Source organism: Chenopodium album, chromosome 20 (assembly GCF_948465745.1).
Source record: "Chenopodium album chromosome 20, dcCheAlbu1.1, whole genome shotgun sequence".
Taxonomy (NCBI): Eukaryota; Viridiplantae; Streptophyta; class Magnoliopsida; order Caryophyllales; family Amaranthaceae; genus Chenopodium; species Chenopodium album.
In genome coordinates this window covers 22,820,022-22,835,545 of record NC_137853.1, presented here as the reverse complement: position 1 = coordinate 22,835,545, position 15,524 = coordinate 22,820,022, and the positions used below count along the sequence as shown (strand labels likewise).

The window sequence follows — 15,524 nt, the reverse complement described above, 5'->3', positions numbered from 1 at the left end:
ATAAAAAGGTGCGGAAATTTAGGGGAGATCCTCTCGGATTTCGAATCAGATATTCTCTGATGTGAGAGAATTAAGGTTGTATTAAATAGAAAAACGTACCCTCCAAGTGGAGGGAATCGGGAATTGTACCCTTGATTAGGTCATTCTGACCTAGCCGTTAGTGGGCTGCGCCGCATTGCGGCTTTCTCGGGATTTTGGCCCTGGAGGGCCGCAGTTTCTCCCATTTCTTTGGAGTGCCACGTGTCAAGCTAGGATTGTTCCACTTTGGACTGACCCTTAGGTGACACGTGTCACCCTCTTATTGGACCACGTGGCGGGGGTAAAATTACCCTAAACACTTAGCATTGTTAATTGTGTGTTGTATGTTTGTTTGGCCTTGTCTTTATCTTGGCCCTACGATGACCCATTTCTAATGACGAGTAGTGGGGAAAAAATAAAGAGAAGCTTTTTAAGTGATGAAGCATTTTCATGATGGGAATGAGTGAAGAACGAATCCTATTTAGTTTCCATAAGAATATGATGTGTTTTATTTGCTTTGCTTATTATTTATATGCTTGTAAGACTAACGTAATGATTATTTAATATTCATCGGTTTTTAAAAAGGGCTAACAATGGTTCCAAGCTGTTGGTTGACTTCATTTGACTTTGGTTTGACTTTACTTTCATTTGATTTGACTATTAAAGTTGTAGAGCCTACAATTCCCAAGCTTTCTTCTACCTTCTTGCGAAGATTAGAGCCCAAATTGTTGCTCCTCTATTATTTTTAAATATATCCTTAAGAAAATTTATATTATCCTTTGAAAAATGCATTAGATTTGTTTCTAACATTCTAAATTGACACTATTTTTATGTGATTAAGATTATTAAGAGTTGGCCCAAATTTTATCGAGGAACTAAGCTAACTTTAAAACTGGAATGGTAAAAAGTAATTACAAGCACACTTGGTACCAAATTTAACTTGAATGCTAGAGCTTCACTTAGAAAATTCAGAATTGTTAAAATCTGAACACAGATCAACTCAAGCGCTTATATCATGGGCAACTGGATAAGCCAAGACTGCCTAGTCAATTTCCACGAAAATTGACCTTTGTCAACATCATATCATACATAAATATAAAGCAGAAGTAAATTGTTGGAAAAATAATGAAATTGATTGATGAATACATGTCATTGTGCTGAGTCGAAATACAAGGCTTTTAGGCCTAGGAAGGTGTAAAATAAATGTTTTAATCAGGGAAGAGGATGGGCGATGACAAAATCCCCATCAAATTGGGACACTGTAAATGTGTTTAAGTATGCTCTTCTCCTACTTATGATTTGGCACCAGTTCGCCTCTGTTTGTATGCCATACATGACGAATATAGCAGCATTTTACAAACTGCTACAACAAGGCTTTATTTTCGATAATCAGTTTCCACAGATTTCAAAAAAGAATGTAGTCAAATCTTCATCAAGATGATTCCAAATTCCTCACAACCTTCTTTGCCTGCCAAAGAGGAAGACATATTTGAGCACCTAATATGCAAGAAAACTATTTCCAAGTATTATTACTAGGCGTAAATCTGACAAATTGACAATAAGTTTTTACCAAACTCTCTCTCTCTCTCTCCCCCCCCCCCCCCCCCCCCCCTTCCCCTCCCGTTTGAAGTTAAAATCTTTTTTTATTTATGCTAATGACAACATTGGGTAGTCCAATATAGTACAGAATGCATTTAGCAGTTAGTCAAAAGAAAGAAATTATATAGGAACAAAGTTCTTACAGGTTGAAATTCTGTGGTCAATACCAAAATCAAACATATTTCGAAACAATAAAATTTCATCCCCACAACATGTTAAGCCTTAGGACACCCCTCTATCTTTGTGGCAAAAGCACCAATTAAATATCATAATGTTATTGCATAGAGGTCAATTCAGTTATTAGTCTTTTTACTAATCATATGATAAGCGCCAAGCATGCAGGAAATAAACATTGATCATACAGAAGTAGAGATCTGTACAGAGAGCAAAAGGGTAACAAAGAGAGCAATGTACAATTAGACTACCTTTCAGTTCAATCCCCAAAGTCAAAGTTGAAGATCTGGTCTACTAATACTTAGGATATATGATGGTTCAAATTCAAGTGGACATACCTGTTCCAGAGTCAAAAACATAATGACATTCCAAGATCCAAGGCGTCCAAAGTTTGGAATAAAGCCCTTGTAAAATGCAAGCGGACCCTGCATAATAAAGAAGGATTGCTCATGGACTAAACACAATTTACAGTGTTAACTTTTAAACAACTCAAATTTTGCAAAACGAATAACAATACAAAGGCAAAATTGCTCAGCAATCTAATCAACTAAACAGAAGGTAGCAAGTCACCCATGTGACGCAGTGACGTTGGGGCATCTTGCCTCGATCAAGTTTTGAACAAACTGAATCTATCCTCATACGTTCCATGATGTATGAAGCCAATGGAGACATTTTATATAAATTATACTTGTAGTTAAACTGGTTAATCCATGGCACTGATAAACTTGGGAGAGTTGAGTTGACAGAGAATGGGCAAAGATGTCGTATGGCGAAAGGTTTATGAAGGTACATTATTTGCAAAAGGGCAACTTTCAACAGCATTCATTACTCGTCTATTGAAGGATAGTCCATGACAAGAAAAAGGTGTCACAGCTTTCCAACAATAGCTCAAAGACGAGAATTTTCAAAACAAAAATAAATATAAATATAAATATAAATAAATAAATAAGGAAGTGGATTAGATACTGGACCAACAATACTACTAGACTGGACCAGAAAATATTAAACCAGTTTGTGATCAGCAAAAATTATAATTTATTCTGTTTCTTCCATGAAGGTTGTCATTTATTTGGCAAGTTTATAGACTTAATTGCTGCTTGAAAACAATTAGTATTAAAGATTGTTATTTTATTAATGGAACTATGGAGGCTTATATTTTTCATGTTTAGTGACTTGTAATTAAGTTATAACAAAAATATTTGCACATCTTTATATACAAAGGTGAGGGCCAACAATAAAAAGGATTAAAAGTTATCAGTACATTATCTACCCTATATGCAGTCTCAGATATAATCACAATCATGACAACAGTTGAAGAACCATTTTCGAGGGAAATGAGGGTGGTTTGCCATTATCACGGTCTAACAGGCACTGTAAGTTCAAAAGCCTTTATAATGTCACTGCAATGTGAGGATCAATGTTGCCAATGTTTAACATTGTACGATCGAAAGAGAAAAACGATCCAGTCCAGTCCAGTCAATAAAGTTTTCAGGTCTTGATGGGGTTTCAACAGGCCTAACAAGGCGATCAGATGTGCAATTTGAGCAATACTAGAGACATGGTCATTTGAAATTTGGCCAAAAGACATGGTCATTTGAAATAGGCGATGACCCACAAAACCTAGACAGCTATTAGATTAAAGAAAAATATTGTCTGGGGTAGTCATACTTCTAAAATTTCAAGACAAGTCTTCTTGGTTGATTTCAAGTTACTGTGAGTGATAATTAAAGCATGATTTGGCATGATGCCCAATGCACCAACATGACTTTAAGGTAATTTATTTTGTAATTTATCTGCCTTACATTGTAATCATAAGCCATTCATGCAATGTGGTGATTCATCTGCATCCCAATATGTAGGGCGGCTCACTGTGTTGTAATTTGTAATTTCAAAGGACAACGAATATTCAGCCAAGGTTAGTTCTCCTGCAACATTCTGTTCACAGTGGAAATAATTTTTGTTTAATTAATAATTCAAATTCACATCAATCACATCTTTGATCCTGAATTATCGTTGTTATGCTGTTAATGTTAGTTCTTAAATTAGGTGGCTTTGTGCATCAAACCTCAATTTAAGTTCATATTCCCTTTCTATTATTCACTAAAGACCAAGTATAAGAAATACTTGACACAATTTTTTCATGCTTGTTGAATACACAAGGTTTGCCATGCTAGTTCATATATTATATTTTATCTTCAACAGTATGGTCATCAATTAGAGAGAGAGAGAGAGAGAGAGAGAGAGAGAGAGAGATAAATAACAACTTACATCATTCTTTAAGGTCTTGATGAAGCAATCAAGTGTACTCTTGTACGCAGAAGAATCTCCCATCATTCGGGATTTAACCTAAAACAGAAATTTCAAGCATTTATATTTAAATATAAAGACGTCTTTCCAAACAGGGGTAGAATATATATTGATCAAATTCCTCTTAGTTAGCAAGCTCCTTTAGAGAGCATCTATAAAACATTTATATCTTTATTAATAACAACATAAATGTACCTTTTCCTGTTATGAGAATGAGGATGATATTAAAAATCTTAACCTTTTCTTATGAGAAACGGTTCATCAAAAGGTGCTTGTCTTGGTAGTTGCAAATACAGAATCAATATATACAATTCCAACTAGACTGGGGTTGATTTGAACTCTATACTCATTATATGTGTAAATTCAATACAAAGGCATTTCATGTGCACATTTTAATTTGAAGCTGCTCTTATATGAACAGAAAATGCACCTTCCTTAAAACAACAATTCATTAGTTTCATCTGCAACATTTTTTCAATTGAAAAAGTGACTTACTATAAGAGTAGTTGACCTTTTTAAAACACATGTACTATCGGCACAAGAGGAGAAAAAAAAAAAAAAAAAAAAAAAGAAACACTTAAAAAAAATGTTAGTATATTACACTATGTACTTGTTATGAAACAGATAAACAGAAATAAATAAATCCCTACCTTTTTAAAAGTTTGAGAGAACACTTATCAATAGTGTGAGAACACTTATCATATTCCCTTTCTATTATTCACTTAAGACCAAATATAAGAATTACTTGACACAATTATATCCTTAAACACTTATCCTACTTACCCCTATTAACATGATGTTAATTGCCTCTAAGCTTTTTTTTTTTTTTTTTTAATGTGATTTAATGATTTAACTGTTATGAATAGTGTTTGGACAATTATATTCTCTGAAATGTTTATTTATCTATTTGCTTCCTTAACGTTAATTGCTTTTTTTATTTAAAAAATATAAAATAAAAAAATAAAATAAAATAAAAAAAACTCTCAAAAATAGTGTGTGCACGATTATACCCCTAAAAACATTTGTTAACATTAACTTTTCGGAAATGGCTAGCTATAGCAAGCGCATCGCGAGCGTTAGCCACCCTAGTACAAATAATTAGGAAGAAGAAGAAATTTGGAGAAGAATTGATAATAGATTGTATCCATGCAATTAAACCACAAAACAGAGCGCAAGTGGGAGGACACTTAAACCACAACAAAAATACAAAATTAAATTAATTAAATTAAATAAATAAATCTCATCAATATTCATCATACTATGAATTACCCTTACATTGCTCTATTTATGAACATTCTTCCTTTAATTCACTTATCTTCCTCCTAAAGATACTAGTCATATTGCACTACCTATAAGCCCTCCCCCCAATAAACCTGATCCAATACATTACATCTACCTTGTCCTAAGGTTGATAGTAACAGGCTACATCTTCCTTCTGGCAACAACAATTGAAGGCATCCCACTCCTCTTCCAAACTCAAACCATGCATAGTGCCACCTAATATTGCTGCTACTTTTCAAGGATTACTCCATGAATTCATTCAATGCCATAAGTGACTTAGCCATTAAAAAGACTAACAATTCATGGAAGCTATTGTGGAGAGATATCAATGAAGGTGTAAGTGGTTGGGCTAATGTGCTAATCAAGGAATGTTTGTTTAGAGCTACACTAGGAAGGTTGAGATTATGGGTATTGGAAAATTGGATGAACTTTTTGGGTTTAGAACTAGTTATTGGCCCAGCCGATGCCCCCACTCATAATAAATTTATAAGTTTGATTTTAATTAATTAAGAAAGGCTAATGTTGAACAATATTAATAAATGAATGAAAATATGATAATCTATATCATCTTTCATTAATATACATAAAATCTATCAAATTTAAATAGAGAGGTAAAGCATATGAAGAGTTTTATTGGTAAATTAAACATTATAATAGAGAATAAAAGTTATGTTAATGAAGAGTTTTTCAAAGAGACTAAACACTGCTACGGAGTACAATTCAATGTGGTGAGAGAAGAGTAATGACACGTAGGATGACACATGGTGCACATGTTGCACCCAATCATACTGAAGGAAGGGTGACACATAGCGTTAACATGTTGTCCCTATAAGTGAATAATATTATAGATTATTAAGGTAAGACTTTGGCCCTCACTCCTTACCTTTAAGGGTCATGGGTATGAGGGCTTTTGATATTAAAAGGGTTTTGTTTTAAGAGTTTTGTGGGTAGAAAATTGGGTTTAAATATTGAGTCGTAAGTTAACTTTTAAAGTACCACCGCCACCATCCTCTTCTCTCTGCTATTATGGTTTCACCTCATATGAATGTTTTATAAGTCAAATTTAAAAACTAAAACTTTTGTTTTAACTTTTTCATGGTAAAATTTGAAAATCTAAAACTAAATGTGATGATATTTAAAGTAATTTTTCCATTTTTTCATTCTTTTTTTCCAAATTTTTAGTGGATTTCCAGTGGTGGTGGGATTCGGGATGGTTGGAGGATGTTAAGAGGTAGTTTTGGGGTGGTTTCGAGGTGATTGGAGGATGTTTGTGGGTGATAGAGGGAGATTTATGGGTTGTTGGAGGGTGGCGGAGGGTGGCTGGTGGTGGGATTAGGTGGTGGAGGTATTTAGGGGTTGTTTGTTGGTATGGTAGGTGGTGGGGTTACCGGTGGAGTGGGTCATGTAGCTTAGGTGGTGGTGTGCTAGTGTGTTATGGTGGTCATCATTCTGGTGAAGAAGGCTGAGCAGGTCTAGGGAAATTAGGTAATCAAAGGGGTAAAGGGAATAATTGAATTGGACAAACAAACAACATAAAAGCAACAAGAGTAGTGTATTGCCAGTAGAATAAAACATTATTAACAATAGTTCTCGAACTCTTAGTCACCATCTTCTCCCTATTCAGTCCATCTAAGTAGGGTTGTGTTGGGATATCTAACCATAAATCTAATCAAATTCAACCATTCAATCTTTCTGGTGATACATTTTGTTGTCACAAACTAGTAAAACTCCCCAAGTGTCACATCTAACACCAGCAAACATTATTATAAACCGCAACCAACATAAAAAAAAAAAAACATATCAACTCAATGATTCGGCTGCTAACTACAGTTGAAAAACAATATGAAAAATTTCACAACACCTAGAAGAGGCACAAGCATGATCAGATTTCATCTAGTAGACTAAAATTTCAGCAACTCTTTGAGTGCAAACAACATACTCAAAATCATCATAAATATGTATAAATGATCTTAAGTAACCAAAAATGTGTAACATTAATAATACGTTTACTTGAAATACATGTATTAATCATAGTTTATCATTTTGATTGGTCATTTTATCATATTTGTTGGATCTTAAGATCCTAAGATATGATCCTAATGAGATTGCCCACTATTGGTCCACAACGATGGCCTAATTAAGCTTAAGTTTGATTTGGATAGTTTAGATCATATTAAAACCATGAGTTCTCATTCTTCTTAGCAAATAATTAATTTATAGAAAATTAGTTTTTTAAAATAAAAAACCTTACTTTTCACTATTTTTGTGAGCTAGTTTTTTTAGAAAAAATTTTGAATACTTCGTAATACCTTAAAAAAGGACTCTCTCTCTCTCTTTCCCTCTCTTGCTTCATTTTCTTTTTTTTCTCTCCCGCCTAAATTTTGAAATTCATTTGAAGGAGTAAGAAAAGTAAAGAAGGTTCACCTTCAAACTTTAAGAGAAGAGTTTGAACACCTTAAGATGTTTGATAAAGAACTCATCTTAGATTATTTTTGGAAGAGTTTTATACGTTGTGAATCATATGAAGAAGCTTGGTGAGTCAATGACAAACTGTCGTGTAGTTGAAAAAATACTACTTTCTCTTAATTCTGATTTCAACCATTTAGTGTTTGTTATCGAAGAGGCTAATAAGGACTTGGATTCCATGATGATTGATGAATTATGGGCCTTTTAGAGACTATGAACAAAGAATAGTTAAAAAGGGTAAATACTAAATAGGACGATGGGCAACAAGTGTTGCAAGCTAAAATCCCTTTTACTCCCTCCATATCGTAACTATTGCAACACTTACCTTTTATGTATGTTTCATAACAATTGCAACACCTTCATATTTGGAAAAGACCCATTATTATTTAATAATATTTCTCTCCCACTAATCCCACTTTCAGTTGGATTTTATTATTTCTCTCTCCTACCAACCCCACAAACACTACTTTCTATCACTTCTCTTTCCTATTAAATTACTCTATATTATTATAAAAATAAAAATAAAATTAAAAAAAAAATCCTCGTTTGGTCCACACCCTATAATTTTCCTATAACTTTGTGTATATCCTAGTATTGCAATTATTACGAAACAGAGGGAATAATAATAAAGGAGATACTAAGTGATAAACAAATATTTCAATTGCGTGGTAGAGGTGGTCCACGAGGACATGGTCATAGCAATGGGCGTGACTAAGGAAGAGGGAGAGAAGACTAAAACGCCAATAATTTGTGTAGAGGTGAACTTTTACTAAAGGTCGAGGCCGAGGAATTTCAAAAAAACAATAAATAAGCTAATATTTAATGTTACAATTTCGATAAATATGGCCATGAAGAAACAAATCTTATTGAAGATAAAGAAAAAGCAAAAGATTCAACCATGCTATTAGCTATCAAAATTGATGACAAGGGAGATGAAAATTATACTTGGTATCTTGATATAGAGCAAGTAACCATATCACAGTTTATTGATTTAGAAACGAGTGATACCGGTAATGTAACTTTTGGCAATGGCTCAAAAGTAAAGATTGAAGCAAAAGGTACAATCATGATCGAATTAGAAGATATGAGTCATAAATTAATTCTTTGTATATTATATTACTAACAAGTGGAGGTTAATAGAGGTAAAATAATAATGGAGGGACAAAAGTTGTGGCTACGTGATAAAATACTCTAAGATTATAGCCATAGTCTTTATGACAAAGAACAAAATGTTCTTAATAAACTTACAAATAATTGGACCGATGTGTTTGAAGACGTGTATTTAAAATCCTATCTTAGAAGTGGCATATGAAATTTGGTCACCTCAATTTTGAAGGACTAAAGGAGCTAGGACACAAGAAAATGGTATGAGGATTGCCCAATTGATCATCCAAATTGACTTTGTGAAGAGCAAACATTCGAGGAAGCCCTCTTCGAAACTAATTCAAGAGCTAAAAAGCCACATGAAAAATAAATTTGAAGCTTTTGAAACTTTCTAAGAAGTTCAATGCATTAGTAGAGAAAGAAAGAGGTTATGAAATTAAAGTGTTAAGGCGTGATTCGGTGAATTCACATCTAATGAATTCAACAAATATTGTGAAGACCAAGGAATTCGCCGACCACTTACTGTTCCTCAATCACCACAACAAAATGGGGTAGCAAAAAGGAAGGATAGAATCATTATTAAAAAAGTTGCGCCTCGTATCCAATAGGTATGCGCTTTTTAATACTAAGGTTAGAAGAAAGTAAAAGAGTGCAACAACCTAGGCAAAAATAAATAGGTGCTCCCTATATCATATACTCCCTCCATTTTCTTTAAGGTCTTCCTATGAAAAATCCAGGAAGCAATGAAAGAATCAAAGAAGGAACAATTCCTCATTTCATAATTAAAAAAAAAAAAAAAAAGGAATTTTAAAATAAAAAAGAGATTCCACTAAAAATCCATATAAGGTATCACCAAATGCTAAGTGTAATGTTCAAGTGTTCAACCTAAATAGCATAAAAAAATTTAAAAATTCTAAGTCTAAGGTACAATTGAACCATATGAATCATTGAGAGTAAAAAAGGACCGTAATATAAGAAAATGTGCTATCCAATGAATAGATCACTACAACAAAGTTTAGGCTTCCAAAAGTTCACAATCTCTTACAAAAGCCCAATTCACCAAGTCACAAGCTAATTCTATATCTTATAGCAACTTTTGGATTCACAATCATTCGTCTTCGGACCATATCACTTGACCAACAATAGCCATGGGTCGTATACATCCTTACCGACTTCCAAAAAAAAAAAAAAAAAAAAAAAAAAAAAAAAAAGAAGAAGAAGAAAAAGATTTATGTGGAAAATAAGCCTTAAATAATATGTTTCGGCTTGTCATACAATTGTTTGACATGGAATCTTTATTGCATAAATTAGAAGTTATGAATCAATGCTAGTCCCTGAATGGAATCTACCATAATTCTTCTAGATTTTTGTTTCCGGATGTGAGAAGCACATCTACTACAAAAGGGAGGAAAGCCTATCTATATTTCTGCTTCTTCTCACTTTTTTTTTTAAGGGATCTGTTTCATCCCACGTAAGCATTGAGCAAACCTGATAAAGTTGCTAGTTCTCGCTCACTTTATATTTACCGGAAAACATTAGAAAATTGTGGAATCATTAACATTTTAACTTTTATAGTCTTATCCAGTTCCATATTTGGATTAAAAAAATTCATAATAATTCTTCACCGGCTGGTACCTTACATTATCCTACTACAAAAGGGAGGAAGGCCTATCTATATTTCTGCTTCTTCTCACTTTCCACATAAGCATTGAGCAAACCTGAAAAAGTTGCTAGTTCTCGCTCACTTTATATTTACTGGAAAACATTAGAAAATTGTGGAATCATTAACATTTTAACTTTTGTAGTCTTATCCAGTTCCATATTTTGATTAAAAAAATTCATAATAATTCTTCACCAGCTGGTACCTTACATTATCCTACTACAAAAGGGAGGAAGGCCTATCTATATTTCTGCTTCTTCTCACTTTCCACATAAGCATTGAGCAAACCTGATAAAGTTGCTAGTTCTCGCTCACTTTATATTTACTGGAAAGCATTAGAAAATTTTGGAATCATTAACATTTTAACTTTTATAGTCTTATCCAGTTCCATATTTGGATAAAAAAAAAATTCACAATAATTGTGAAAATATAATGTAGCCCATCTAGAAACAATAGAGCTTGCATAAAATCCTTAATAGGAAGACATGAGCCCGCCACGTGTCATCGTGACTAGGCAGATGATGTGGCGCCATGTCATAGTGGACTCCAACGGTTTGGTCTTTGGCTTCCCTCAATTCTTATAACCCTAAATTTAAGAGGATGTTTAAGGTGATTAATTACAACCATTATTCTCTTGATAAGTAATTCTCATAACCCTCCATTTAAGATCAGAGGACATTTAAGGTGATTATTCACCTCCCTTTTGATGCTTTCTTCTTCTATGTTCTTTCATATTTCTCTATAAATAGAAGAAGCTTTTATTCTGATTTTTATACTTGAAAAATACATCAAGCATTATAGTCTAAACACATTCTCTATTGGGCATAAGTTACTTGACTCAAACCATCCACCCAAAAGTGTCTTTGTGGGGAAGTGGTGTGTTAACCTTAAGGAATGTGCCGGCGAATACAATTGAGCACATTGGTTGCGCCGAAATTCATTTTCAACTTAGTGATTTTCATCAGAAATTATTCCATTGTTTGTGTGAATATCTATTTGATCTTAATTACTTAAATATTTTTATATTATTTGTACTAGACTACTTTATTTACAACAAATGTAACTAATTTAATACTTTTTTTTTTGTATTTTAGCACATAATTTTTATAATAAAACCTCATTTATAATATACATATAATAACCCGAGACATTGCCCGAGCCAAAAACTAGTTTCTTATATTAATCACCCAGGAACTAGACAGCTAGTTCCCATCTAACTCATCTCATCCTAAATGGAATTACTCTATTAGTTGTGAAATGCTACATCCCAAGTCCCTATGTCCAATGTTTTCTATTCATGGCCCAAGTTGGCATTGTACTATTTCTAAAACCAGTTTAATTGTTCTAAGCATATACGAGATTCCTTAAAAAGACAATTGACTATAAATATTTAACCAATAACCACCGGCAACCATATACATTTCTATAATCAGCTGACCAAATTGTATTCCAAATTGTTCCTATATTGGCCATCATTTTAATATATAGGAGTCCAATTCCAGTCATTGGTGAATTTAGATGATAGATTCACCTATTGACAGTTTCAGTTCATTAATAGTCAATGTCTAGAGATTAAACCGCACATAATACTGATGGCAGGACCACAATAAAGCTCAAGATATCAGGATTGCTCTGTGAGTGAAAGACAAACCACATCAACAGGTGAGCCAATGCAGACAGCAACGAATCCAGCTCCAAGACCAGATAGCAAATGGGTGACAACATTGTCGGTGAATCCAGGTATCCTCAAAATGGTCTGCAGTATAAATAAAATACGAAGTATAAGTATGAGACAGTAAACCAATTATAGCTATAAAGACAAGAAAAAATAATCAAGAACCAAACAGTGAACGAAAAAACCAAATTTACCTGCTTCACTTGATCATAACTAGCCAGTTCAGCAGCATTTATGATGGCATTTCGTGCTACATTTGGCCCAAGGCCAGTCCATAAAGCCCTGAGTCCTTCCTGAAAGACCAAAAGGATTAACCTACAAGGAGAGAGGGGTTTGTACGAAAACCAACTGTTCTAATGTGGCTCCAAATAGGCAATAACCTGCTTCACAATAGTAGAATAGGCATTTAATGCTCCAGAATAGCGCCTTGGCACACCGGCTGCCAATTTCCCCTCAGCTTGAAGGCGAACTTTTACAAGGTCAGTTGGATTAGCAATCATGATTCCCAAAGCACCTGCAAAAAAAAGCCGACATCTCAGCCCTCAATCTGCTGAACAAACACTAATATAGCATGAAAATTGACAATCATCTTTGGTGTCTTCAAGCCCTCCAATAAACTGACAGCTTGAGTATTTTATCCCAGCAAAAACCAAATAGTTTGTGTTAAGTTCCATACCAGTGGTAAGTCCAGCAAGTATCTTCTTTGACAAGGGAACATCGCCAACATGGTCTTTACCCACATATAATGTCTTAACCTGTACAAATTGCACATAAAATTACACTCATTTGATGGATGTGACATGACTGATAAGGTTAATTAGGAAAAATCACTGAAACTTACCGGATCATACAACCCAATCCTTAGACCACCAAACAGGCATTGACGATGCAATCCTGGCACAATTCCTTTCCATAGCGCAGCTAGCCCTTCTTCCCTGCCAATTGTTCCCACTGTACCAAGCATACCTTTATATTTTGGTAAAGCTACTGCATCTCCGACTGCTTTTTTCTGAAGCTGCAGCCTGACTTTGGCAGTGTCCAAAGGGATGGTACATACCTACATCACCCACATAAACAAAGTTCGCCATATAAGAAGTAATGGTTCAATCATATAGCAAAAAACAATTGTTTGAATGCCATTCATTAATCGTCCTCGTCGTTTACACCCATCATCATGCCACATTTCATTAACCTCAATCTGAATATTTTACTAATTAGCATAAGATTCTTCATCATTAACATAGACATGTAACGACTATCGTCAACATATTCAACCATATTATATCCAACAGCCTCGATCCTTCTATATTTTCATATTTAGAATACTTCTGAATAGCTTACATGCTATATGTTCCTTTCAACAAAATTGAAACATAAATAAATATTTGCAGCAAACAAGGTAAAAAAAACAAACCAAATGTCTATCAAAAAACAGTAGCAATCTGAATAGATCAAAAATAACAACAATTGAAACCCCTTGATTATCATACTTCATTTTTCACGAATTTTTCAACAAATTCCATCAAATCAAAAGAATTACGGGATAAAATTCAGACCAAATTTGATTCAACAAAAAAAAAAAATACGTCAAGAATCAGAATTTAGATAAAATAAAAACATCAAATGCATGAATTGAATTCAAAGCATAAATTTCAAGAGTGAGTATTGATTGATCACCTCAGCAAAGCAAGCAGCAAATGCACTGCTAGCAAGTGTGCCAGGGAAGGAGATGTTGGGTTGATCGCCAGTTGGAGCCACCATTGTCGAGCAAGCGGCGGCAAAGAGATTTTAATGGAGAGAAATTGAGGAAGAAGACTAGGGTTGATTGGAGTTGGAAAGTGAATTCAATGAAAATGAGGCCATTTAGAGTTGGGAAATGAGCGTTACAACGAGGCAGTGCGCAGTGATGCTATTCTGCATCAGCAGTAGCGCGACTCCACGGTAGCAGGGAATTTTGAAAGTCATTCCTACTCTCAAAAATTTCTTTTTCTATCTCCGTTGATATTGATATTGATATTGATTTTGATTTTGATTTTTGAAGGGTTGGTTTTTAACTCAACTCGTGATACATTCGTTTATGATAATTATTTTTTTTGGGAAATTATCATTGGTACACTCTCATTTTTGGCTTTTACCTTTGGTACACCTCATTAAAATTTCATTATCAGCGGTACACTTGTAATTAACTCCTGATTACTGCAGTAAGTACACCGTTAAGCTAACGTTAATTTAAGGTACTTATACACGTTTTAATTGAAAAAAAAAAGGAAATGACATCAAAACCCACCCATTTAATTTTCCTCCAACATTTCCCTCCAAAAAAAAATCAGTTGCCACCCTATTTTCTCTTATAAATACGAGCTCCTCCCCATACTTTCTTTTGCTATTTATTTTTGTTTCTGTGTTGTGTATCAAATCTCTAATGGTTTCCTCTCTAGGCACAAGTTCTGCTTCAAGCAGCAGAAATTTAAGTGGTTTGTGGGTTAAAATCATATCATGCAACTGTAATCCTCCTAGATCTGCAGACATAAGGTTCTCAAACTCAGCAACAAATCCTGGGAGGCCCTATTACAAGTGTAGGCTTTGCGACTTCTTCTTGTGGGTTAGTGATGAACATATTGTGAGGGATGTTGGTGGCAGACCGGGTGAAATGTCAGAAGCAGCGTATGTTCAATTATTAAGGGCATAATTCTCTGAGTTCATGAAGAAGACAGATGACTTTGCTGATTTTGTGTATATGGTTGTGAAAATTGTTGTTGTTATGTATTTGGTCTTATTGGTTGTTGTTATGAAATAGATGCAGTTTAAGAAAGGGTGTGTGAGGTGTAATGAGTACTAAGAACTCAGTTCTGAGATGTAATTTGAATTTCCATAAATAAAATTGGTTGCTTTATGTTATTTCTCCTGTTACTTTAATTATTAACACTTATTTGATCAATACAATGAATTTGGTAGTCAAATTATGGAAAAAGAAGTAACATAGAGAAATATCATATATTAACTATCTTAGCAAAAGCACTGCAACCCACAGATACTGTTTCAGAGGTTACACTAAAATTAAAGACCTAAGCTTAATCCAAAGCTTGTAGTACAATTTTTTCACCTAAAAATAAACCATGCCAATTTCTGAACAAACACTTCTAAAATTGTACTCCAAAATAGACAAAAAAGAGCTGCATCAACATTGCATCCTTGACTCAGCTCTGGGATTGTGACAGGTCTTGTGGCTGACTTGACAAT

General features: G+C 34.0%; 1 protein-coding gene across 1 annotated transcript; it reads right to left on the bottom strand.

Moving 5' to 3' along the window:
• Positions 1 to 1,129: 1,129 nt before the first annotated feature.
• On the bottom strand, positions 1,130 to 14,178 carry LOC145597490 (mitochondrial uncoupling protein 1). The gene is made up of 9 exons (XM_081653672.1): positions 13,962 to 14,178; positions 13,126 to 13,341; positions 12,961 to 13,039; positions 12,665 to 12,798; positions 12,479 to 12,577; positions 12,261 to 12,365; positions 4,060 to 4,137; positions 2,130 to 2,216; positions 1,130 to 1,486 (listed from the first exon to the last, which is right to left on the bottom strand). The coding sequence occupies exons 1-9, from the start codon at positions 14,043 to 14,045 to the stop codon at positions 1,451 to 1,453; spliced, it is 918 nt and encodes a 305-aa protein (XP_081509798.1). The 5' UTR covers positions 14,046 to 14,178; the 3' UTR covers positions 1,130 to 1,450.
• Between the last annotated feature and the right edge of the window lie 1,346 nt (positions 14,179 to 15,524).